This window comes from Cyanistes caeruleus, chromosome 2, assembly GCF_971803275.1.
Source record: "Cyanistes caeruleus chromosome 2, bCyaCae1.hap1.1, whole genome shotgun sequence".
NCBI classification, from domain to species: Eukaryota; Metazoa; Chordata; class Aves; order Passeriformes; family Paridae; genus Cyanistes; species Cyanistes caeruleus.
The window spans coordinates 60,858,190-60,881,498 of NC_141702.1; the positions used below are offsets into that span (position 1 = coordinate 60,858,190).

Consider the following 23,309-nt stretch of genomic DNA (forward strand, 5'->3'; position numbering starts at 1 on the left):
CACTGTGGGGGCAGGGAGTGAGTGGCTGGGATAAGCAGTACTAAGCACTAGTTGCCTGATGGGGTTAAACCATGACAGTGCTGTAGACTAAACTGAAAAGATTATGGGAGATAAAAGAGTTTTTTGCTTGTTACTTGAACAAGTACAGAAAAATGTAAGCTGAAAGTGAGTGACCAGCCATTCCCAAGTTTTCAGGTTTTCACAAGGGTGCCTGGTTTCTGGAAGAGAAATTTCTGACATCAACCCCAGTTATTTTTTAGCTATTGACATTGCCATAGGAGTTATTCCTACCTTTTGTATTGCTGCTGCTAGGATAATGTTATTTCAGAGTAACTGTGCTACTGCAGTGTGGATGGTTTCTGCTCTTTTACAGCACATTCTTCTTTTACATACCATCTTTCTCTCTCCCCTCTTCTGTCAGTAACTCCAAGTATTTTGAAGGCCATGTCAGAGCGTCAGTTTGAATTCACAAGCTCCAAGCGTGTTCGTATTGCCACGGGGACCTGGAACGTGAATGGGGGAAAGCAGTTTCGAAGCAACATCCTTGGTACCAGTGAGCTGACAGACTGGCTGCTGGATTCTCCCAAGCTCTCAGGAGTTTCAGAATTTCAAGGTAAGACTTCACAGTCAAAATGTGTAAGCAGTATGTTCTGGCATCTCTAGAGACAGTGAGTCTGGACACAAGATTTGACCAGCCTTTCAAAGGCAGTACATTTTGGAGGGCATTTTCTGTCAGTACTTAGGGGTGTATTCAGCTCCTCCATGCTTTTGCTGCTGTCTTGCAGAAGTGGGATGGTGTGTGAAGAGCTCCTGACAGTCAGAATTCTTTGAACACTTGAAACAGTCCATGTGACTGTTTTAAACCTTCAGCAGATCAGAATTCAGAGCTCTCTTTCATGCCATTGTGGGATATATCTGCCTATTCTGCACTCTGTACATCATTTTCTTCTTCCGTATCTCTGCTCTTTGTTCTTTATTGTGAGCAGGAGCTACGTGCTTAGGTGCCATCAGAGGATCTCTTTGGTCTCTCATCTGGAGCTGAACATACCTATACAATCTGGACTATGAGCTTGTCTGGAAATGTTACTATCAAAGCCTTCAGGCAAAGATTTACTTTGTTGAAGGCAATATTTCCTTTCTTTAGCAGTATAGAAAACTCTTATGCTTGTAGCTTGATGAAATTGGCTGCTGAATTTCTTATTTATGTAACAAGGTCTGGTATTGTAATTGATTTAATAATTTTTTTTTAAGGTAAATGAAAAGAGTACATTCTGTCGTTTAAAAATTGAGTGGTTAGTTCCTGAGTGGTACATGATTAGGTGCAGACCTCTGTATTCTGAGCAGCCTAGGTAGGTGATTAGCCCAGTCTAGTCTGTTTCAGAAGCACTTCAGATGTGTTAGCATATGACTGTGCCCATAATACTAAAACTTGTTGAAAGCCTGCCATGTGTTAACCTTGCTGGACTGTCCTCTGATAGAATAAGAGGTGCAGGGCTACATGGAACAGGCAGCTGAGATATGGTAGGTCTGAGCAGCTTCTGGAAGAGAGCTGAGTTATGTGAATGGGCAGGCCTAGGGTGCGAACATGCAAATGTCTGTGTCTGTGTTAATGTCAGTGCAGTGCAGACACAAATGTGCAAGTGTTCAAAGACAGTTGTCCAAAATTATTAGTGGGAAATACATGTGATGGTGCCTATCTGGTTAAGCCAGTCAAGGAGGCTAGCTGTCATGCTAGTTTCACCCGTGTGTCTGTACAGAGTTGCTGCATATTTTACTTTTTATTCATGATTTCTGAGTCAGATCTGATTTAGGTTCCTATGTTTGTCTATATTTAGATCTTCTTGTTGAATTAAGTTACTGTCACTACGGTCATATGACACTGTAAAAAAAACCAAAAAACTCTTTAGGCAATGGACAGACCTAATGGGTCAACAGATTTGCTTCACACTATTTTATGAGAGTATCTGATCTTTGGTGTTTCCTCAGAGTAATATCCACAAAGCTGGGGAAGAGTCACTGTGCTCTAGGGTGATCTTAAATATAGGTAATCTAAGAAGGACTTGGAAGCAAGAAGAAACTTCAAAAGCATCCTTAAACTAGATAAATTTACTAAAGGCATTGAGATGGAGGTGACATACTGGTGTGTGGACAATTAAGTTCAGTTACATAGGAATCTGTGTCAGAAAGGAAGAGCATGTTGGGTAAAATGACAAGTGGTAAGAGATGGTGAATAGTGAGATGTTGTGGCTCTAGTGATGACTGGGGTTGGGGAGAGAGATCTTAACACTGCTACAATATAATGTTCTGTTCTGAACTGCTTCCTGCAAGAGAGATGGAGACCAACTGGTGGGAGAAAAGCAGGAAAAAATTTCAGAGGAACTGCAGGGGATGTTTTATGAGATTAGATTAAAGGAGCTATGAATATGTATAGCTTGGCAGGGGATACACAAGATAGAACTACAGGAAGGATTTCTGACAGAAATTAGAATACAAGTTATTAGAAGAAACAACAAAACAGTAATTCTGGTGTGACTTTTCCTTCCTGCCAACAGATGATGATAGCTGCCCTCCTGATATATTTGCAGTGGGATTTGAAGAGATGGTTGAGTTAAGTGCAGGGAATATTGTGAATGCCAGGTACGTAAAAAAAAAGCACCAAAGAGACAAAGCAAACAACAAAAACCCCTAATCAATCAACCTAAAAAAACAACCAACCAAAAAAAAAAAACCCCGCAACTGTAAGCAAACCAAACCAAGCAAAACCCCAACCAAAAGAACATAGTCTTCCCTAAAGGAACTAGTGTTTATTTTTATGGTCATTTGTGTTGAATGCTCCCTTCCAAGTCTGTTGCTTACAACCATAGCTGGAAATATGTTTCCCATTAACAAATGTCACTGGGATGGTTTTGGAAAGTGCTCTTTCTCTGTGAATTTCTGTACACTGAATTCAGTGTAGAATACACTGTTTGCTAAGTCTCTTAAGTCTTTATGTTGGCAGAGAAGAATTCTGATGGTTGAGATTGATTTAGCACTTGTCCTAAAGCCCTGTCTGATGTTGGAAAAATAGGCCAAATGACTACAAACCTAACTGCCATTCATATGGGAATTCTAAAATTGTCTAAAAATATCTCTGTGGCTAATTGTATTTGTGAAAATTATGGCTAGAGAAGAAGTTAAAGGCAAAGTCTAAGGCTGGCATATCAGCAAGTGCAGTAGGCTGTTGTGTTTACTGGTCTTTGTGAATCTGAATGGAGGTGGAACCCTGAAGATCATGTTTCCAATGCTGATTCATCAGGCTGGCCAGTTAGTTGTTTGTTTTGAGAATGACAAATTACAGCAGTGCTCAGTGTGGTGGCTGGGCTGGTGGTATATCTGCATGGATATGTTGACTTTGGAGAAAAGAAAAAGCTAGATCCACTGAAGTGAAGGTACATGCTGTTATTCACAAACCTTAGCTAAGAACAGCCAACAGCTGTGAGTAGCCATTCACCTTCCAGTCAGAAAATCCCGAGATCTCTCCACTGTAAGCATAGGAAATCGTGCAAATAATGAGACTGAAATGGAGATTTGTTTTATGGTTATGATTGCTGTAATCAGCTTCCAGTTATCCCCAGTGAATGAGTGTATCCAATGTCACATGAGTGTGGATGTTTCCAAGTGTAGTAGACAAAATCCCTCACATATCCAGAAGCAGGATGACTGTATTTGTGTGCTGTGCCTGGGCTCACTGACCCTGGTAACTCTAGGCTGGCTTACAAGGAGGTATTATGCCATGCATTCTACATGACTTCAAGTTCTACAGCCTAATGGGATGTCTGTAAATCTAAGGCACAGTTAATCTGTTCATTTTATTGACTGTATGTGGTTTGTTTTGATTCCATTAAATGATTTTATGTTTGTTCCAGTACAACGAATAGAAAAATGTGGGGAGAGCAGCTTCAAAAGGCTATTTCCAGAACTCACCGCTACATTCAGCTGACATCAGCACAGCTTGTTGGTGTTTGTCTTTTCATCTTTGTACGACCATATCATGTCCCCTTCATCAGGTAAAAAAAAAGCCAAACAAAAACAAACAAAAAAAAAAAACCCGAAAAAGCCAGCAAACCAAACAAAAAACAACAAAAAAAAACCCACCTCAAAATAAAACTAACAGCAACAAACCCCAAACCAACCAAACAAAAAATTCCCCAAAACCCAACCTGTGTCTTTAGTAACATCTAGTGTTGGAGTGTGGTCAGAGCACATGCTGGAGGGAAATTTCTCATCTTGGTGGGAGTCATACAGACCTGGGTTGTGGTCGCTGCTCAGCATGAAGAAGAGGCATGCTTCCAGACAGCAACAGGCTGGAGTCCATCTCCCTGGATAGCACAAAGGCCAGGCAGCCTCAGTGTCTTCCTCCAGTTAGCTGAAAAGCCAGGCATGCTCCAAGTGGGCAGTCAGAGTGGAGCACCTTGTTTGGGTGCACTTCTTTCTGGGTAAGGAATGACCTGGGCTCCTAAGTCCAAGAGTGTTTGATGCACCGAATGAAGGCAAGTGCCTGCCCACTGCCTGAAGGGCAGGTGATACTTCTAGCCCTGTCCATTCCTTATGGAAACAGGGGTGGTTCTAGACCTGAGAAGAATGGAGGAAAGAGACTTAATTTTGCCCCTTGACATTTTATAGAATTGAGAGGTAAGAGAACCTATGAAGTGTTTGCCTTTCCCAGATGTCATGGGAACCAGAACTGTGTGCCCAGCCAGGAGGGTGCAGAGCTGTGTATACTCTGCTTACTAGCTCAGCTGTCCCTGAAGAGTGACCAAATTCCTCCTAGAAGATTACCAACCCGTGGAGATACTTGTATTAAAATGCCTTTGCTGTGGGCAAGAATTATGCAGGCTAAGTGTGAAAGAATTATGCAGTCTAAATGTAAATGGTTAGGAAGTGAATAATTAGCCAAAATTATCTTTGGGCATCTGTCTGACCTTGAAGCCCTGAGATCCACAAACTCTACCCCATACTACATACATACACAAAAACTACCCCATAATAGGGCATTGATTGGCCACTGTATTTTGTGATTAAAATATCAAAAGCTGCCTCTTTCTTCCCCGTGATCTCATATCTACTGCAAACCTCAGAACAGAGCTTGTGCAACATCAGGTGCTGTAGGTCAGACAGAGCAATGCAATCCAGATAACTGTGATGGTCTTGCATTGCTGCTTTCCAGTAATCTTTCTTCAAAATTATTTTAAAGAATTACTGGTTTTGCTGCTATGAAGAAGTCCAGAGGAGAAATGTTTCTCTCAGTTTTTGACTTTTTTCCTGGCTTACAAAAAATTTGAGTAATCCAGCAGGAAATTCATGGTTTAAAAGGAAATCAGAAGCAGAACAGCACAGTGATTCTGTTGCAGTTGTCAAACTGCCAGAAATTTGATGTAGCCCTTTGAAGCTCAAGAGGAAAAGGGAAGGGTTTGATTTTAGTGACCAAGTTTCATCATTTAATGCAAATGTGGTATGTGAGCATAATCAGACCTAACCTGTATGCTTGCATATTTTTTCCCACGTCTAGAAATGGAAAGGAAAAATTATGAGAAGCGCAAAAAAAAAAAAAAAAAAAAAAAGCTTCTGTGCTTACAGAGATTGAAGATATTTAGACAGAAGATAGATAAATAATGAGACAATAGTTGGTTTATACATCAGTGAAAGGATTGATGAAATACAAGCAATTGAATTTAGAGTGGGTTATCTCAGCATAACCTTTGCCATGAACAAAAATCAGTTGATATCAGTCAGGAGATGGGTAGGCAGGCAGCAGGGAGAACTTTAGAGTGAAAAGACTGAACATGTGCTTTTGTAGGAGTGCTTAAAACCCATTGTTTCATAAAAAACTTTGATGTCCCTCCTTTGCCTCCCTGAGGGTGTCTTCTGGTGGTGTCCTTGCTGTCAGAAAAAGAGAGGAAATTAAAGAGGGAGAAAAAAGGTACAAAAGATGGGGGAGGAAGAGAGAAGAAAATGCAGGGGTTGGGAAAAGGAGACCTGTAACATCTTGCATCCTTTAGATCACGAATTTCTGAGAATAACTCAAATAAGATATGGCAGTTTTCTGCACGCCCCTTCATAAAATCAGTAATATTCTAGTCAGATCTGCTTGTCATTTTCTCTGGAAAGTAAAATTTTTCCACTGGGAAAGACATGCATGGTGCTGGGCTTGGCTACAACCATGATCTCATCATTTACTTATCTGATCAGACAGCCATGCTTTGTTCTTGGAGTAGCCTGGCTATTTAGGAGAAATTACCCTGAGAGCAGGTGGTCTGCTTTATCAAGTTATCTTTCTGTAGTGAAGTGTGCACTAATCATCACATTGAAATACTAAGTAATTAGCAACATGGAGACCTCAAGTAATTTGTCATCAGTACAGAACTCATTTGAGAAGTTACATATAAATAGTTGTATCCAATAATTAATGAATTATGGGTTATGATCTGTTGCTCTTTAATTAAATGGAAAATCCATCATGAACTGTGAAGTTGGGTTTCAACACATATGAGCAGTAAATTGTTAACTGTCTGAAAAGCAAATTCCCATATGTTCAAAAGTAAAAGGAAGCATAACAGTAAATTTAGTTATTGTCAATATTTTAAGTATCATGGTAGAGGTAAACTTGAAAATTGTATTCTATAGAAATTCACAGAACTTCAGAAATAAGGTCTTGCTGGTCTGTTTGGAAGGGACAAGAAAAGGAGAAAGATACTTTCAGATAGTTTTATTTCTGTACTATTGTATTACACTTAATTTGAAACCTAAGTACATGAACGTCAAGAAACTAAAAGATGTGCCTGAAAGCACCAAGCTTTCTATGGGGGAGAAGACTCAGGATTGTAAACCAGCTTTTCCCTTTCTGTTGCAGTCAAAGTTAATTGAATGTTTGTCCCTGAAGCCCTTTAATCTATTCTCTTTCTATTTTTTTTTTTTTTTTTAATGCAGGGATGTAGCAATAGACACCGTGAAGACAGGAATGGGAGGAAAAGCTGGGAATAAAGGGGCAGTGAGCATTCGTTTTCAGTTCTATAGTACTAGTTTCTGCTTTATATGCAGTCACTTGACTGCTGGGCAGACTCAAGTGAAAGAGAGGAATGAAGATTATAAAGAAATCACACAGAAACTCAGCTTCCCAATGGTAAGTGTAGATGTAAGTGTGCTAAAAACATTGGAGATAAAGGTGGTATCTTTACATCATGTAAACTGGTGGTCTCAGGCTGCCTTTGATGACAGGTCATCAAAAAAGGCATCTCAGTAACATGAAAGAAAATGTTAAAGAAAATGTTAGCAAATAAATAAATAAAAAATAGGGAAGCATGTTTCACAGAAGACTAGATACCACCCAATATAGCCCTTGTTTTACACAAGTACTAATCCTTTCAAAAAATAGAGTTGCTCCAGTGCTTGAAAAGTCCTTGGCTTTCTGCAGTTAAACTCCAGATGACTGAGGTTAGAGCTGGAGAGCATGATATTGATAGCTCTTGCTGGCTCTGGTTAGTGAGAATTCCTGAAAGAGCATCCATGCCATTCAGTGCAGCAGTGCCTTGGCTGCTTTGGGTCGGGTATGATAGATCTGTTGTTGGGCACTGACATGGTACCCTGTGTTCCCTTCATTTTTTCCTCGTGAATGTGTCACTCTCAAGGAACTGCTGGCTTCTCTCCGAGCATGGCAAGTAGATGCCACTGGTCTGCATGAATAACTTTCCCCCTAAATTGTGTCAGATCAGTCACCCTAGTGCTTTAATTCCAACTTGTCTCCTCAAACCTGTAGATAACCCATGGGATTTGGTAGCAGGGCTCCTTTGCTTCCCTTAATGGTGATTGCTTTAATTTCCACAGTACCTTCTTTCTTGGATCTCTCTGAAAAGGCCCTAAGCCATGAAAGGGTTGGACCAGTTTGTGTATTCCAGTTAGTCAGCAAAAAATGCCTTTTAGGTTGCAAAGCATAAAATTTTACCTTCCTGTTTGTTTGTAAGGTTTAGAGGCTTGGCACGTGCAGCATACCAATCAGTTGGTTTGTGTAGGAGGTAATACTGACAGACTGGATGTCCTGCAAAGAAGATCTGTTCAAAATGGTCATAAAGTTGTGCTTGTGGCAGTTTTTCCTTCTAATACCTCGTTAACTATTTGATGTCCTTTACACTTAAACAGCTAAAGGTACTTTGTGTGTATAATGCATATAAAGAGTGCCCTCTAGTGCTGTGACAGCCACAGTCTGGAACGTTTCCCTTATGAATCTCTGGGGTTTAGAGGTTTATAGCTGCACAGGGAAGAAAAAAAAAAAAAAAAAAAAAAAGAAAAAGACTATTTAGAGGATAGGATGCTAAATTTAGAACTGGAGTGAATTTTCATTGACGTTTGATTTCAATACCTTTACAAAGCTGTGATGTGCACATAAGATTGAATTTGGAGCTTGCTCTTACTCAGGAGCTTGTTGCTAAATTTGCCTCAGTATCAGAAGCATATTTGGTGTTATATTTAGAATATGCAAATGTGTGCATGTGAAATGTGTTAGGGAAACAAACATATACTTTGAATATTTATGACAGACAAATTGTGACTATAAAGCTAGGTTCTAGCTTAAACATACCTTCAGGAAAGAAGGGACATTCTTGTTTACAAAATTCAGCTCAGTGGGGTGCCTAAGACAGTGAAGGAACTATTCTATTTTTGCACAAAGTGAATTTCGACAAAAAAATTGTGACGAGTAGATCCAGTATTTAGTAATTTAGAGAGACTGAGTGCTACATTTCAGTGCATTTTAAAGGTGTTTTCATGAATGTGATTTATCATTAACAATATTCTGTACCTCAAAACCAGGGGCAGAACATGTTCTCCCATGACTATGTCTTCTGGTGTGGTGATTTTAACTATCGCATTGATCTAACGTATGAAGAAGTCTTTTATTTTCTCAAACGTCAAGATTGGAAGACACTTTTGGAATTTGATCAGCTACAGCAGCAAAAATCCAGTGGAAAAGTAAGGCAGTGTATCTTATTTTCTTGAGTAATTGCATTCTGGCTTGGTCTTTCTTGTTCCTTGAGGGAGTGAAGAAGTTGTGTTTTCAGACCCTTGTTTGTAGCACTTGAATGCAGCAATTGGTTTAAAAATCAGAACATTGTTTGCGAGGAAGTTGATATGTCACAGTGGCACCTTCCTCATCTGCAACTTAAAGAGATGTTCTTTATTTAATTAGATTTTTAAAGACTTCCATGAAGGGACTATTAATTTTGGACCAACATATAAATACGACGTTGGCTCGGAGGCTTATGATACAAGTGATAAGTGCAGAACGCCAGCGTGGACTGACAGAGTGCTTTGGTGGAGAAAGAAACTGCCCTTTGAAAAAACAGGTGTGTAGGATCCTTCTTCTTCTGAAAGTTGTTCTAGAATTCATCTAGAACCCACTTAAGGAGATTTAATCTAGTGAATGGTGCTTTACTCAAGCAGATGTTCTTTCAGCTTCACTGGATTAAGTGTCAGAGATAGAGGAGGACCTTTCTTCTTGTGTGTGTGAATAAAGGTTTCATGCTACAGATCAAAAAGGTGCTGGGAGCTGGGAGCCCAGCTGTTGTAATACAGAAATAACTCTGTATTACTATATATATGTATATATATAAAATGTATTCAGTCCACATAAAGTTCCTATGTTATAATGACTAGATTGCTAAAACTGCTATTCTCAGTAAATGTAGAAACAGTTTTCTGTAATTTCATCTGAACTGGTAATTCTTAGGAATTTTTCTACTAGTTTATAGAGTTGTGGGAGGTTTCATTAAGTAGTGCTTATAAAATACTTTGAATTCATGAGTGGCCAAGACAACAGGAAGGCTGTTTTCACTTGTTATTCAAAAGTCACAATTAAGAAATAAAAAGCATTTCTTTGCATGTCCAGGGATAGTTTTCATAATCATTCTCTCAGTCTGCAGGAACATCTATCCCCTGGTATTTCTAAAGTTTGAATTAATTCATATTAAAAGTGTAATTGCTGGAGAATTAATTTCATCGGTGCTTGCAGATGTGGTTTTTCACATGCCTGGAAATTTCTGTTTGGAATCTAAGTCATACTATGACTGTGTTAAATACTACAGAGCAAAACTAGGGCAATGAGTGCGTGTGTGATCATGATACAGTTACTCAGTCTTATCTAAGGAATGAAAAACAAAATAAAGAGGAGCTTAACCCATTGATAGAGATGCAGTCCAGGAAAGAGAAGCTGTATGAGATGTAATAAGGAAGTTAAAACAGCCCTCTTGGGCTGACTGTTTTCATTTTAGAACAAAGAACATCCTTCAGCATTTCTAATGCATATTCCTTACTTTGCATGGCAAAACTTGCCCCTGGGGAGCTTTAGCAGTTGGAGTACATACAGCACACAGGACCTAACCAGCTGGTCTGCAAGAGTCAGGGCAGGTCCCTTGCTTTAGAGTTTGTAGGCCTCCCACAGCTGGCTCTCATGGGTCCATAACTGACTGGTACATTCCCAGCCCTGCAGAGCTTCCTTAGTTTGCTGCCAGAGTTCCTCTCCTTTGCTGCTGGTGGCAAGGCTCTTCTGCCTCACAGCTCTTTTTGTGTTGCTTCTTATTGCTGTTACAGGCTAAATGACTGCTCTTATGAGAAGAAAGTGTAGCCCCAGTGTGAGTGATTAGGAAGAAATGCCATATTCCATAGTAACTCATTTTTGGCTTCACAGAAAAAAGGGACAGAGTTATCCATTTATTCAAGCAGTGACCTAAAAACTTCTTTTTTACTAACAGCAAGAGTACCTCACTCTAGCATAATGTCTGGAACACTTTCTGTCACCTTAATGGGCTGCAGTGGAATTATTTGGAGGTTGGATTTGCATGGCTTTGGTTTCTCCTATCTATTATGTATTATTTCTCCAATCCCTGTCTAATATCGAGATTTGCAAAATAATGTCCAAGTACAGTGTCTGGTTTTATGTTCAGTGTTGAGGTAGGAGGTAAAATACTAATAGGACTCTATCAACCCATGTTGTACAGATGATTAATTGAGTGACATTCAGGTCAACAATTTTGCAGTCTTACTCTACTGATCAGCTGTCTCAGTTGCATTCCCAGTCCTTTCTCTTTTTTTGTCTATCTAGTCCCTAATTTGTACATCTTGTAGGATACAAGCTCATCTTTGAATGACATATATATACACAAGAACAAAAAACCCCCACCACCTACTACTAGGGTCTGTGGAGTGCTTCCTAATAAAATAGTGCTTAACTGTTAGTAAAACTAGATTTGAGTGAATTTTTAATCATGTTTTGTGCTGCATAGCTGGAGAGATCAATCTTCTGGACAGTGATCTGAGTGCTGATACTAAAATCAGACACACTTGGACCCCTGGAGCCTTGATGTACTATGGGAGAGCAGAGCTGCAAGCATCTGACCACAGGTAACTAAACACTCAGAGAGAGGTTAAAATGGGCCAGGTTAAAATGTGTCATGCTGAATTACACATTCAGAGTGAGGGACCAAGTCTGATTAAAACAGGAATTACACCCTTCTTCCATGTTCAGTATCTGCTTGATGGGTTTTAAACTCTCATGGTGAGTTTTATACCAGAGTGGCAAGTATCTACAGTCCTGTATTTATTTTTTTCTGCACAGTGATTGCAGCAAGGGTTGAATAAGTTGCAGCAAGAGGTATAGAAAACAGAGCTTTCTATTGCTTGGTTTTGGAAAAGCTCTGATACCTAAGGAAGCTGCTCTGATGGATTTCCACTCAGCTTGCTGCAGGCAAGGAGGAGGTTGGGACTGTGTGGCCTGAAGAGGTACAAGCCAGACCACACAGGGACAAGTTTGGCCTCTTCACAGTACTCAAGTGTGGGGCTTCTGTGCCTCCTTTAAAAACAGAAATGGGAGAAGATAGAAAAATCAAAGGCTAGTGCTGGTTGGTCTATGTCATTAACTTCTCTTTAGGCATATTAATGACCTATCTTTGATTAACTTTTTCTCTGCTTCACTTCTGAGAAACAAATTATGTAATAAATACACTTTGAAAGGTCCCTTACATTGAGAATATTTGTCTCACCCCTTGCATGCTTTGTGAAAATGCTGCAGTATTGCTCCTCCTAGCAGTGCTCAGTGACCCCCAGTAGCTGTCTGCGTGCTTCTGGTGGTGCTCTTGCATGCTAGGACTGTTCCGTATTCCTCTAGCGATGGAAGAACATGCCTCTTGCAATCAATTTCTCTGTGTCAAGGCTCTGACATTGCTGTGTTCTGCAAAGCCCAGTGGAGCTGCTGCTCTCATTATATAGGACCCTGAGGATGCAATCTGTGAAACATGGCTGTTATACATGGTTTTCTATTTCAGCAAACTTGACTCCAAAAGCTTCTTTTTAATTACAGTCAGTGGGTTTGCTTTCCCAAGGTTTGTGCTGGAAAAAGGGCATAGCTGTATTTTTGTGACATATGGAAATGCATTATGATTCACAATGCTTATGGAAATAGTTAATGCTTCCTATACATTTTTCCCCTTTATTATCCCTTCCTAGCCCTGCTGTTGTTGCTTTCATATGTTCTGATAATGTGTATTCAAGAGCCAGGTCTATTGCAAGTAGAAGGCAGCAATATTGACACAGTTGTAAGAGCAGCTGTCCCAGTCACTGCTCTGTGTGTATGTACAGGTGAAAATCTGAGAATGTGGATTGCACCCACTGAGATGAGATGAGTTCTACTCTTTCAGACAGCTCTCTCAATTTTATTCAGACCTAACACACAGAGAAGTAATTTGTAAGAAATGGCTCAAGAAGCAAGTTTGCAGTGTTGGCTGTTTACAGTGTAAAGGATTGGCATGAATTTGCTACATGACAACATTATAGATCCAGAATACCTTATTCTTAGTTTTTGGAAGAAGACATGTGGCCTTGTCTAAGAGAAGATAATCCATCCTGATTTATGGATGTTTGTGGCCACAGCTGTTTGATAATGAGTGAAGTATTCTGATATTTTGGTCTGTAGGTTTGCCGTAAGTGCTGCATACAATTGTTATTTCAATTCACTTACGTGTGTCTTCACTGTTATATTCAGCTAATGCAGGACTGGGAAATATAATTAATAGTGCTTATGCATGATGTTCACCACTGCAGAAAAAATGAAGTTTACCCGTCCCCCTTCTTTATAGAGATTTAAATTTTATATAAGCACTTTTTATTTTTAAATAAGTATTTTTCCTTTGTTCTGTGTAGGCCAGTGCTAGCTATTGTAGAAGTGGAAGTTCAGGAAGTTAATGAAGCTGCCCGTGACAATGTTTTCCGAGAAGTGTCATCCTTCCAGGGACCACTGGATGCCACAGTAGTGGTAAATCTGCTATCACCAACACCTGAAGAGAAGAATGAATTTCCTGAAGACTTGCGTACAGAGCTTATGCAGATGTTTGAGGATTATGGCACTGTTGTTCTGGTCAGGTGAGTTTGGGATCTGAAATGGCATGGCATCAATTAAAAACCAGACTAGAAGATCCCTTTTGTCCTGACAGAGTTAACTTTGTTTTGGAAGGAAGAATGTAGAATTCCTTTGCTGCGCTTTCAATTCTTCATTAGAAACTGAATGCAAGTGTTTTGAATATCTTGTACCTCTCAACAACCTTCTAAAGAAATAATCTAACAGTTCTCTTGTCTGAGTGGAAGAGAATTTTATTCAGGACAACACCTTAAAGCAGAGACTTTGATGTAAATCATCATCTTTAGATTCAGGCCTCACTTCCAAGCAATGCTGCTTCTGGTGGATCCTCAGGCCCTGCTTCACCTCCTCCGAGGGGGTCTGCTCTCTTCCACCACTCTTTCACACTTGGCAGGACTTCCTGGCAGCTCTCTTTCCTGTTGGGGGTGATTTTGCTTGTTTGTTAACAGTACAGCTTCTTGCAGAGCTATCACCCACTGGGTTTGAGAGGGAGACTGTGATACCTTCTGGCAGAGCAGCTTAATTTCATTCTGATTGATTCTCTACAGGGCTCCAGCACAGCTTTGAGACTTCTGTTTTGAGAAATACAGGCAAAAGACCTAACAGGTGACCTCTGGGAAACACTACCAAAAACTTGTTCATGTTTATTTGATTCATTTATTCGTGGAGAAGGCTGATGACCTGTTGTTGTATAGTTTTATGAAGCACCAACATAAGCTGAGGGTTCAAAAGCAGCCATGCAGGAAAAGCAGCACCACCATGCTTGTGAAGAAAAGGAATAAGAAAAGAACATGTCTTGGTTGATAGTTCTTGGTTTATTTTATTTTTAATTGCTTCAGATATTGGTGGAATACTAGTCTTTGGGAACATTGCATGTCCTCTGAGGTGAAGGATATGCAGAACCATGGAAGTTAGTCCAGAGGGAGTATAGATATTACACTGGGTATCCTGTCAACAGCTACTGAGATGTTTGTCCTGCTGTTCCGGGGTAATCCAGAAAAGGGCAGGGTGCTGGGGTCACACAAGGGAGGATTGGAGAAAAGAGAAGCCTGGCTGGGATTAATAGATCACCTGCTTCTCAAAAAGTAGAATTGTGAAGGAAATACAACTAAAATCAAATGCATAGCACTGCATATGTATCATATATATAGATCTATATGGTAGTTTTCTATCATGCTAGCCTTCAAAGGGTTTTATTCAGTGGTGAAATAAAGTGTTTTTTCTCCTCTGCCTTTTTTCACAGGATCTGTGGAGGTCAAATGCTGGTGACATTTGCAGACAGCAAGTCAGCTCTTCGTGTTATGGATATAGACGGTGCCAAAGTAAGACTTTCTCAAACCTATAATAATAATTTCGTAACAAATTTCTCAAAAGTGGTTGCTGAGAATGAGGTACTTGAGTTTCTACCTAAATCAAGTAGCATTATCTCAAGGAAAGTTAGTGCTCATGAAGTCCTTAACTTTCACATCTGCTGAGGCTATTCATGCAGTATTTTAGTTTCAGGATGGCATGAGGTGACTTTTCATGGATCCCAAGCAATGCTTAGGCTCTGGCCCCTGGCACCAGTTTAGAACACGTGGGTCATGGTTGTGGCCACTTGAAGCAGTTCTCCTGACCTTCTGTGTAGCTTTGTACTGTTGCCAAAGCATCCTAAGGATTGTGGTGTGGAGATTTTTTGTTTCCCCAATGTATCAAATAGGCTTCTTCCACTAAGCTGTAGCAACATGATTCATTGGCTTCAGTGGTAAATCCAGCATTGGCAGTGGGTGTTTACCTTCCCATGCTCTGCTTTTCCTTCCCACACACATACTCTACAAATTATCAACCCCCTGTTGAAAAACTGTGGGGCTGCCCTGTAAGCTTAATACTGAAATAATGGATTTAGCTCTCATTCTTCTTTCATGTTTGCAGTTTTATCTTCTAATTTGACTACTGCCATTGATGTAATTTATAGCACAGACTGAAACACAGTTGAATGCACACAGTATGTAATGGTGCTGGGAATATGAGTTAGGAACTTTTCAAACTGATTTTCCTGTCAAAGCTGCTGCCTTGTCTGCATTTTGGTGCAAATGTCATAGAGCAACACACTTAAACAGCTAAAGTACTAATCTGTTTGAAAATACATGTTCCATATACATCATATATGAGATTTTCTGGTCAGAGTCTCCTTACAGGTGGCAGCAGGTACAAAACTCCTGTGTGTTTTAAAGCTGCTGTCTCAAAAATGGCACCCTCCCATGCCAATATTGTAATTCCAGTGTTTTGATGATATTTGATGGTTCACCTATTTCTCCAGTATTTCCCAAATGCAGAAACATTACTTTTGAGCTGTGAAACTCATTTTCTTTCAAGCATATTTTTAAAGTCTGAAAATGTGGTTATGGGAGTAAGAAGAGTGTTGCCTTTCCATTTAGCTTCTGAATTGAAGCTTTAGTTGCCTCAGTTTCTGAAGCAGTTGTACAGCTTGGTCAGAGAATGGTGCTAATAGCATCAGAGTCCTGTGTTCAATGCCTGTATGGGCCATTCCCTTAACAGTTGGACTTGATGATCCTTCTGGGTACCATCCAGAATCTGTGATCTGTGTGATTCCAAACAGGCTGGCAGCACTTGCTTATTCTGTTCAAGCATTCTCGTTTTGTAAAGGTGCTTGGCAAAGGGAAACAATTCTTTCTGTGTGCTTAGGTTAGAGGCAGAACAGTGAGGATCCAGCCCAAGACTAAGGACTGGCTAAAGGGCCTTCAGGAGGAAATTGCTCGAAAACGAGACAGCGTTGTCCCCATGTCCCCCACGGCAAACTCCCATCTTCTGGAAGAAAATTTTGACTTCTCAAGTTTGGACTATGAGTCAGAAGGTAAGCAACATGTTTCTAAGGTAAGTAGTGATAAATTGCTTTGCTGGCTTGGGTTGCAGAGAGAAGCTACAGTATGAGTATCAGTGGCACCTTAATTTGTGATGAAGCCACATTTCTTAAAAAGACAACTGTAATTAAAGCTGGGACCTGACTCTGTGCCTGGGCATAGAACTGTTATTTAGATCATCCTGTCTATTTAGTGTTATATGTTAGCAAATTCAATGTATGGTACAACTGTCTGTAGAGACAGACTTGTAATGAAATACATGGGATGGTGTGTTTCATTCACATACAAGAATCTTTCCCAGCCAATAAATTTAATATTAAATTCACTGATAGTATAGATTAATTAATTGGTAGTGTAGAGAGACAGAGAATGAATTTGCTCATTAATTCTTCATTATCTAATATTTTAATCCAGGTGATATAGAGGATGAAGAGGATTATTTAGAAGATGCTCTGTGTCAACACCTAGTAGCAGACACAGCAGAAGATATGTTGGAGCGCTCTGGACACTGCTCATCTGTAGCTCTTTCAAACAAATCTGGACAAACCCCCCGCCTGTATAAAGGTAAAGTATCCACCTTCCTTAAGGTAAGACCTGAAGGATTGTTGTTTATTTTCCTATTGTGTTGATTTCCCTGTTCATTTATATTTTCATTCTAGGTTCTCCTGTAGTACCTATTCATGCTCAGCTTCCCTTGAGTTAGAGACTGTTACTGAGGTCCTCAGGCATAACAGCAATACAAATGATGAAACTTAGGTTCTCCTTCTCTCTAGGCCAGGGCAAGGCAGGAAAGCTGAAAAATGCTGGTTTTCCTTTTCTAGCTGGAGGAAATTAAATCTTTTTATCCATTTGATGTTGCTTGGCACCAGAACATACAAAAAAAAATTGCAGGCTATTTTCTTATTGGTGAGGGCCAAAGCAAAATCAAACCAAAAGAATCCTGTTGATTTGGTGATGGACTCGAATCTGTCCTTTGAGCAGCAGCAGAGGCAGAGCAGTCAGCTGTAAGCTGGTAGGTTGTTATGTTCAAATTACTTCAGAGGCCTGAATTTTCTCCTTTGTTCTTGTTTGTTTTTTTTCTGATGGAGTCAAGATTCATAGAAAATATTTATATATGTATATAGTCATTCTTTAGGTTCTTCATAAATGTGTTACCTTTTTCCTCAGTTACCTGGCTCATTTGCACATGATTGTGAAGTGGCTTGGTAAAAAGTAGATAAAGCTGTGGATAGAAAACTGATAAAAACTGCAGCAAGAACTAGCCAAGCCAGTTGTGGTCTTACAACGGGATGTGATCAGGATGTGCTTCAGTGGACAAGCATTGACAGGCTGTGATATGTATTAAACACCTAATTGTGACAGCAAGTGATTCAGTACCTGTCAGTCTGCACTCTCTCAGAAGTGCTTTGTCTTTTGACATAAAAGTGAAAATTTTTAATACCTTCAGAGGTTGAGTCAGAAGTAGAGTTCAAAAAGATTGAATGGAATTTGTACACTTACACACGGACAGATTTTCCAAACAGAGTGGTTTATGGCTTTTTTGTCCACCTTGAGTCATAGGCTGGGTTCAGTGTGGCCAGACCCAAAAGCCTCTCCCTGAGTAAAGGAGTAATCAGTCATTATTAAATACTGTGAAGTCAATCACTTTGTATTATAGGGTGCCTTGCCCTCCAAGCACCTCTGGCCTACTGTGTGATGATTCATTAAGCCACAGAGAATTGCAGTGAGTCTTGTCACTCAGTCTAACTCTTCTCCACAAAAAATATCACAAAGTAAATAGAGGTTATGGAGTATAGTTTGAAGAAGGTCAGGGTGAGTTCATGATCTCACATAACTCAAAATATGATATATTCAATTAATCTTAAAGTGTCTGCAATTTCAGATTCCTCCATAAGCTTCCAATTCTGCCTGAGTAACTCCTAATTGAAGGTATGATGACTGTGTAGCTGGTGGCAGACACAGATGGAAAACAGTGAGAGGCACAATAGCGTGTATGTGTGTTTCTGAGGTCAGGGAAGGGCACAGCTTCACGAAACTGATGTCCCTGCCAGCAGCCTTTCAGGGATGGAATTGAGTGGTAATGGCTGGATTTTGTTGTGTTCAGTTTCACTGAACTTCAAACCATGCCTCCAGGTGCCTGCACGACTCCTTGGGTCCTACTGATGAGCCCGTGTCTGCAGCTTAGAAGTACTGAAAATGCAGCGAGCACGGGGAGGGCGGGCCGGGCAGAACACAGGCTGTCTCTGTGGCTGCCATCTGCTGCTGAGTGGGAGCAGGAAGCTGTGAGGCAGCTCGTGATTCCCTGCAGAGCACAGCTTTCCAAAAAACAAGAACTTGTTTACAAATGCCTGAAGTGCAAGAGACTGCTGTTGCATAATTCCTTCCCCATCTCTCCAAAACATAGGGACAAAACTAACCCCAGTGAATCTTGGAGCTCTAAAGAACAAGAGCTGCATAACTGGGCAGCCATGGCAGGGTGAGAGGACTGAAATGAAAGTCTTCACTATAACAGATGGGGGAGAATAAAGCAATCCATACTTCCCTCTCCAGCTGTCAGAAAGGTTAAGATGGGATGAAAGACTGAGTAATTAGTGATGTAAGGTGCAGCAAACAGCTATCAGATTGAGGCAGCTGTACCTGTTAGAAGATGTTGATGGAAAGCAGAGATTTTTCTCTGGTATAAAAACTGTTCTCCTGTGCAAGAAAAGGTGTCTAATCCTCAAATGGAATTCCTGTGTTTGAGATGGAAAGCAAGGAATTCACCATGACTAGCCATGACAGTTTGAGTGGGAGCAGGTTGCTACTAAGTCTGGCTGTGAAAATCTCAGAAACTAACACGGTGCCCAGTAACCTTGGAATCAGTTGTGCTGGTGCAAACAGCTAATAAATGGTGGAAAGGGAGAGAGAAAGAAATAAGCATTTGACAAAAGGGTAGATGTTTCCTGCAGTGGGAGCAGGCAGACACCGAGGGAGAGCAGAAAATGTGAATGGAGCTGTTGTGTTGCTGAGAGACCTGGCTGAGGCTTGTCACTCATAGTCACCTCTCTCCTGACCTCTCAGATCTGGTGTGCACCTCACCCAGTGGGTACCTAATACAGACATTTCTAAAATGTCCCTAGATGATGCAGACCTGGCCGATTTGAAGCGGGAGCTGGAGGCAAGTGGGGAATGCAGCCGCCGGATTCCAAGCAGGTCTTTGTCCATTCCTACCAGGCCTCGGCCGCTTCAGCCACCACAGAGGCCTCCCCCTCCTGGTGAGTTGAACATGGTTTAATGTGGTGCCGGCCCCAGCTGAACAGTTTTTGCCTGCCACGTCTGGGTGACAAAGAAAGGAATACCTTGTTCTGAAATGTCAGGTTGTCGAGGGACTTGCTTCCCAGCCTGTTTCAGCCTGAGCATTACTGCCATTAGTAATGGGAGAAGTTTGTCTTCAGGATGACAGATACACCACAAAAAAAAGTCTTTAGTAAGGATAGAATAGCCCATATGTTTCATACCAGCTCACCACTCAGGTTAGTAGGTTAAGCAGCCACTTTGTGGCAATAAAGATTTTGGTATTTATGTGTGCTGGCTTCTGAAGTCACTGAGTGTTTTCCTGCAGTTTTTTTTGATTCTTAATTAATTGTAATCAGAATTTTAAAGAACTTTGACAAAATACTTACTCTGGACGGTTTTTGTACTTTCCTTCTTTGCCAGCAATTCTTGTGTTTATGAAGGAAATGCGAAGTAGATTATGATTTTCAGTGAGGCACAAAGAGAAGTGATGCTCTTTACCTGAGCTCTGCCCCCCTGAGATGCCACAACAGGAGCTGTGCTGCTCCTGTTTTTATGGTTACTTCTGGATGAAAGCTGATTGCTACATGAGCATAATCATCTTTGCCTCCTGTATTAGACAAGCTATACATCATGCTTTTCTTGCAGCCCAAAATTCTCTTTTGTGTACATTTTCCAGACTTAAATTAGAAGTTCTATGATGCTCGGTCTTCCTGATAGAAAATGAGCTCTTTAGGATTATTCCCATTCATTTCTGAGTCTGTTGCACAGAAGTGCCAACACTGGTATCTGTATTTCTGTGCCTAGAATGCAATGTTAATGCTCAGCTGAGGTTATCTAATTAATTAAATTAAAGAAAGACTAACACAAAACTGCTTCCTGAAACAGTTCAAGATTTTTAGAGGGTGATGGTATGCACATTGGTTTTGCTCCATTGCAGGTAAAATTTTGTACCAGCTCTTGAATGTAAAAAGCCATTTTTTATTCCTCTTCCAGCTGGAACATCAGGCAAAAAGTCCCCCTCAGATGGTTCCCTCTCTCCAGGAAGCCATTCCACCTGCTCCATCCTGGCAACAGCAAAGCTGCTTCCCGGAGCCCCTCAGCAGCCAGTGAGTCCTGCTGCTCAGCATGGCCCCTTGCCATTGTCCTGATCCCTCCCATCCACACTGACAATCACGTACAGGATGCACCTGTTATACAAGGAAGGAAGTCCATCACATGTCTGAGCTGAAAATGCCAAGATAACTTCTTGTACTGTAATACTAAACTCCAGGCCCTGTTAGGCAGCAGAAAAATGTTAATAAATTAACAGGAGTTAGAAAGGCCAATGAGGGAGAGGGAGAATGAGCGGTGTAAGACGAGAGCACTGTTGCTGCTTTCTGACAGATGCTAACTTGAATTTTTAACTCCATCATCATGTGGTTTAATTATTTTTTCACCTCTGTTTTGGTGGGCCATGCTAGTGCCCAGAATGCAGGAAAAGTCTTGACCACTGCCAGCAAGGCTGTTAGTCCCCTGAGGAGACCAAGACCAAAATGTGGAAATGCCCTTCCCTCCCCATTCTGTCTTGCTGGATGAGGACCCTAACACATTGAAGAAGGGATGGCTATGGCACTCAGGCACTGGCCTTCTGTCAGCTGGCAGCAAAGATGTACAATTTGCTAAAAGATTCCCATTTCTTTAGTGTTTATAGTCACTGAATAGCCACTTGCAAAAACTGAATCTTACAGATGTATGAGCTTAGCTGTAAAATTAGAGGTGTACAAGAAAAATCTCAGTTCTCTGAAGATGACTTGTTCTCCTATGTTTTTGTAAAGCCCAAAGTCCGGACTGGAATAAGCAAACCTTACAACGTCAAACAGATCAAAACCACCACAGCTGAGGAAGCAGAAGAAGCTATTAGATGTCTTATGGAGGCCAAAGGAGGTAAGCACAGCTTTCTAACTGACTTCTAAAAATCTTTAAATAAAGAAAGCTGTAGGTGTATTCATCTTGCCATAGCCCAGATACACATATTCCTATTCAGAATTTCACCTGAACACATTCTTGCCAAATTGTATGTGGTATTCTCTGTCAGTTCTGATAATATTAACCTTTTTTTCAAGGTAATTAAAATTTTATATTTTGTTGTAGAACCTGCTACTAGAAGAACCTAGGGTTGTTTATGCCCAGATTTAGTCAGAAAAATTAAAATATAAAGATGGGATTTTACTAAACTGATGGTGCCCATGTTTGCTCAGAGTTGCATAAAGGATATTTGCTGCTCTATTTACTGAATGCTCACTATTCCAAGCAGAACTACAGAGCAAATGCAGCTTTAGGAGAAATAACCTGGATTCTGTTCACTTTTGGACAGCAAATATAGCTGTAACCTAGATAAAAGCTTGCACTACTTCAGCTTGAATAGCTAAGCTAAAAGGCTACCCTGTGTTTAGGCTCTCTGTGTAGTCCCTGGAGAAGCGAGCTTCTTGTAAGGGCACGTCAGAGCACAAAACTAGCTGAGGTACTGTCAATGTACCCTCCAGGGCTGTATGCAGTCTTTCTGCTGATGCTGTATGAATGAAAATGGCTACCTGAGTTTGCAAGGCTCTCAGTTTAGGAGAAAATGATCCCCTTTCATTTATATGTAGAATGAATACAATCTGGAATAATCCCATTTATTTAGAAATATGATAAAGGCATCTTGATGTTTGTTCCTCAGTGGTTTTCATTTCATTTTGAAATCAGATTTACTCTCCATTGATTTGGAAATTCACATTCACTTGGTGTGGGTAAGAAAAGTTTGGTCAGTATCACTTCCAGTCCCTTGTGCTATACCACCACTTGGCATTTACAGTTCTCTCCAAAGTACTCTACAAGATGCACTTGGTATCATTAACTTGGTTTTCCAGATAATGGCAAAAGGACACTCGGAGCTTGAGCCCAGGACTCCTGAACCCCCAGCCAGTGTTTTTTCCACTTGACCAAATGGTGGCACAGCACTGCTGATTTGGCATGAAATTATTTCAGACAGGAAAGTTTTTCCCTAACAGCCTCTTACAGATGTTACAGGATTGCAAAGGTCTGTGCTTAGCTCCAAAACCTACCTTCTTGGCCCGAGTTGGCCCTATAGGCACGGGGAAACGTGGTTGTGAAAGAAATTATCTTGAATCTATGTTCTGAGCAGACCAAGATGCCATATTTGGTTTTGCTTTTCAGGAGTACAGGAAGATGCAGTAAAGCCTGTTCCAACAAGAAACCAAATTTCCTCCAAACCTGAGGCTCTTCCCAGCATCACAAAGTCAACACAATTTCAAGGGTCGCAGGCAGGAGTGGTGCCTGTGCCTCATCGTCCACCACCCAAAGTTCCAACTCCAAAGAAGCCAGTGCCCCTGCAAAGGACCGGAGTCAAGGTGGAAAATGTAAGAGAGTTGCAGCAAAATGCATCCAGCTTCCATTACACAGTGTGAATGATGGAGGGGTGGGCTGCTCTTTTTTTGCAGGCAGTCTGGTCCTGTCAGCAGGTGCTGGAATAATTTTGTGTATTACAGCCACCAAGGCATACAAATGCAAGAAAGAGAGCCATCTTCAGCTTTTCTTTTTGTCAGTCCATTCTCTTGTTTTTCTTCTGGTTTGTCTAAACCTTGTCAGGATTTAAGAGTCACTTTTACTTTATCACAGCCTCTACTTTTGACCATGAGTGGTCTGCTCTGTAAAGATTTGAGGTGGCTTCTTCTTCGTCAGTTCTGTGTCCTTTCTTG

General features: G+C 40.7%; 1 protein-coding gene across 11 annotated transcripts in view; it reads left to right on the forward strand.

Annotated features, from left to right (window-relative positions):
* The window catches only part of SYNJ2 (synaptojanin 2), a 68,664-nt gene that overhangs the window by 42,833 nt on the left and 2,522 nt on the right, over nt 1–23,309 (forward strand). For all 11 annotated transcript variants that reach the window (XM_086868300.1, XM_086868345.1, XM_086868321.1 and 8 more), the window contains 15 exons: nt 422–613; nt 2,553–2,637; nt 3,906–4,046; nt 6,967–7,159; nt 8,842–9,000; nt 9,218–9,374; nt 11,310–11,427; nt 13,222–13,440; nt 14,679–14,757; nt 16,121–16,289; nt 16,711–16,860; nt 19,416–19,550; nt 20,566–20,678; nt 21,387–21,495; nt 22,768–22,970. In XM_086868300.1, coding sequence (XP_086724426.1) covers nt 422–613; nt 2,553–2,637; nt 3,906–4,046; nt 6,967–7,159; nt 8,842–9,000; nt 9,218–9,374; nt 11,310–11,427; nt 13,222–13,440; nt 14,679–14,757; nt 16,121–16,289; nt 16,711–16,860; nt 19,416–19,550; nt 20,566–20,678; nt 21,387–21,495; nt 22,768–22,970 — 2,222 coding nt within the window. The remainder of the gene's footprint in view (nt 1–421; nt 614–2,552; nt 2,638–3,905; nt 4,047–6,966; nt 7,160–8,841; nt 9,001–9,217; nt 9,375–11,309; nt 11,428–13,221; nt 13,441–14,678; nt 14,758–16,120; nt 16,290–16,710; nt 16,861–19,415; nt 19,551–20,565; nt 20,679–21,386; nt 21,496–22,767; nt 22,971–23,309) is intronic.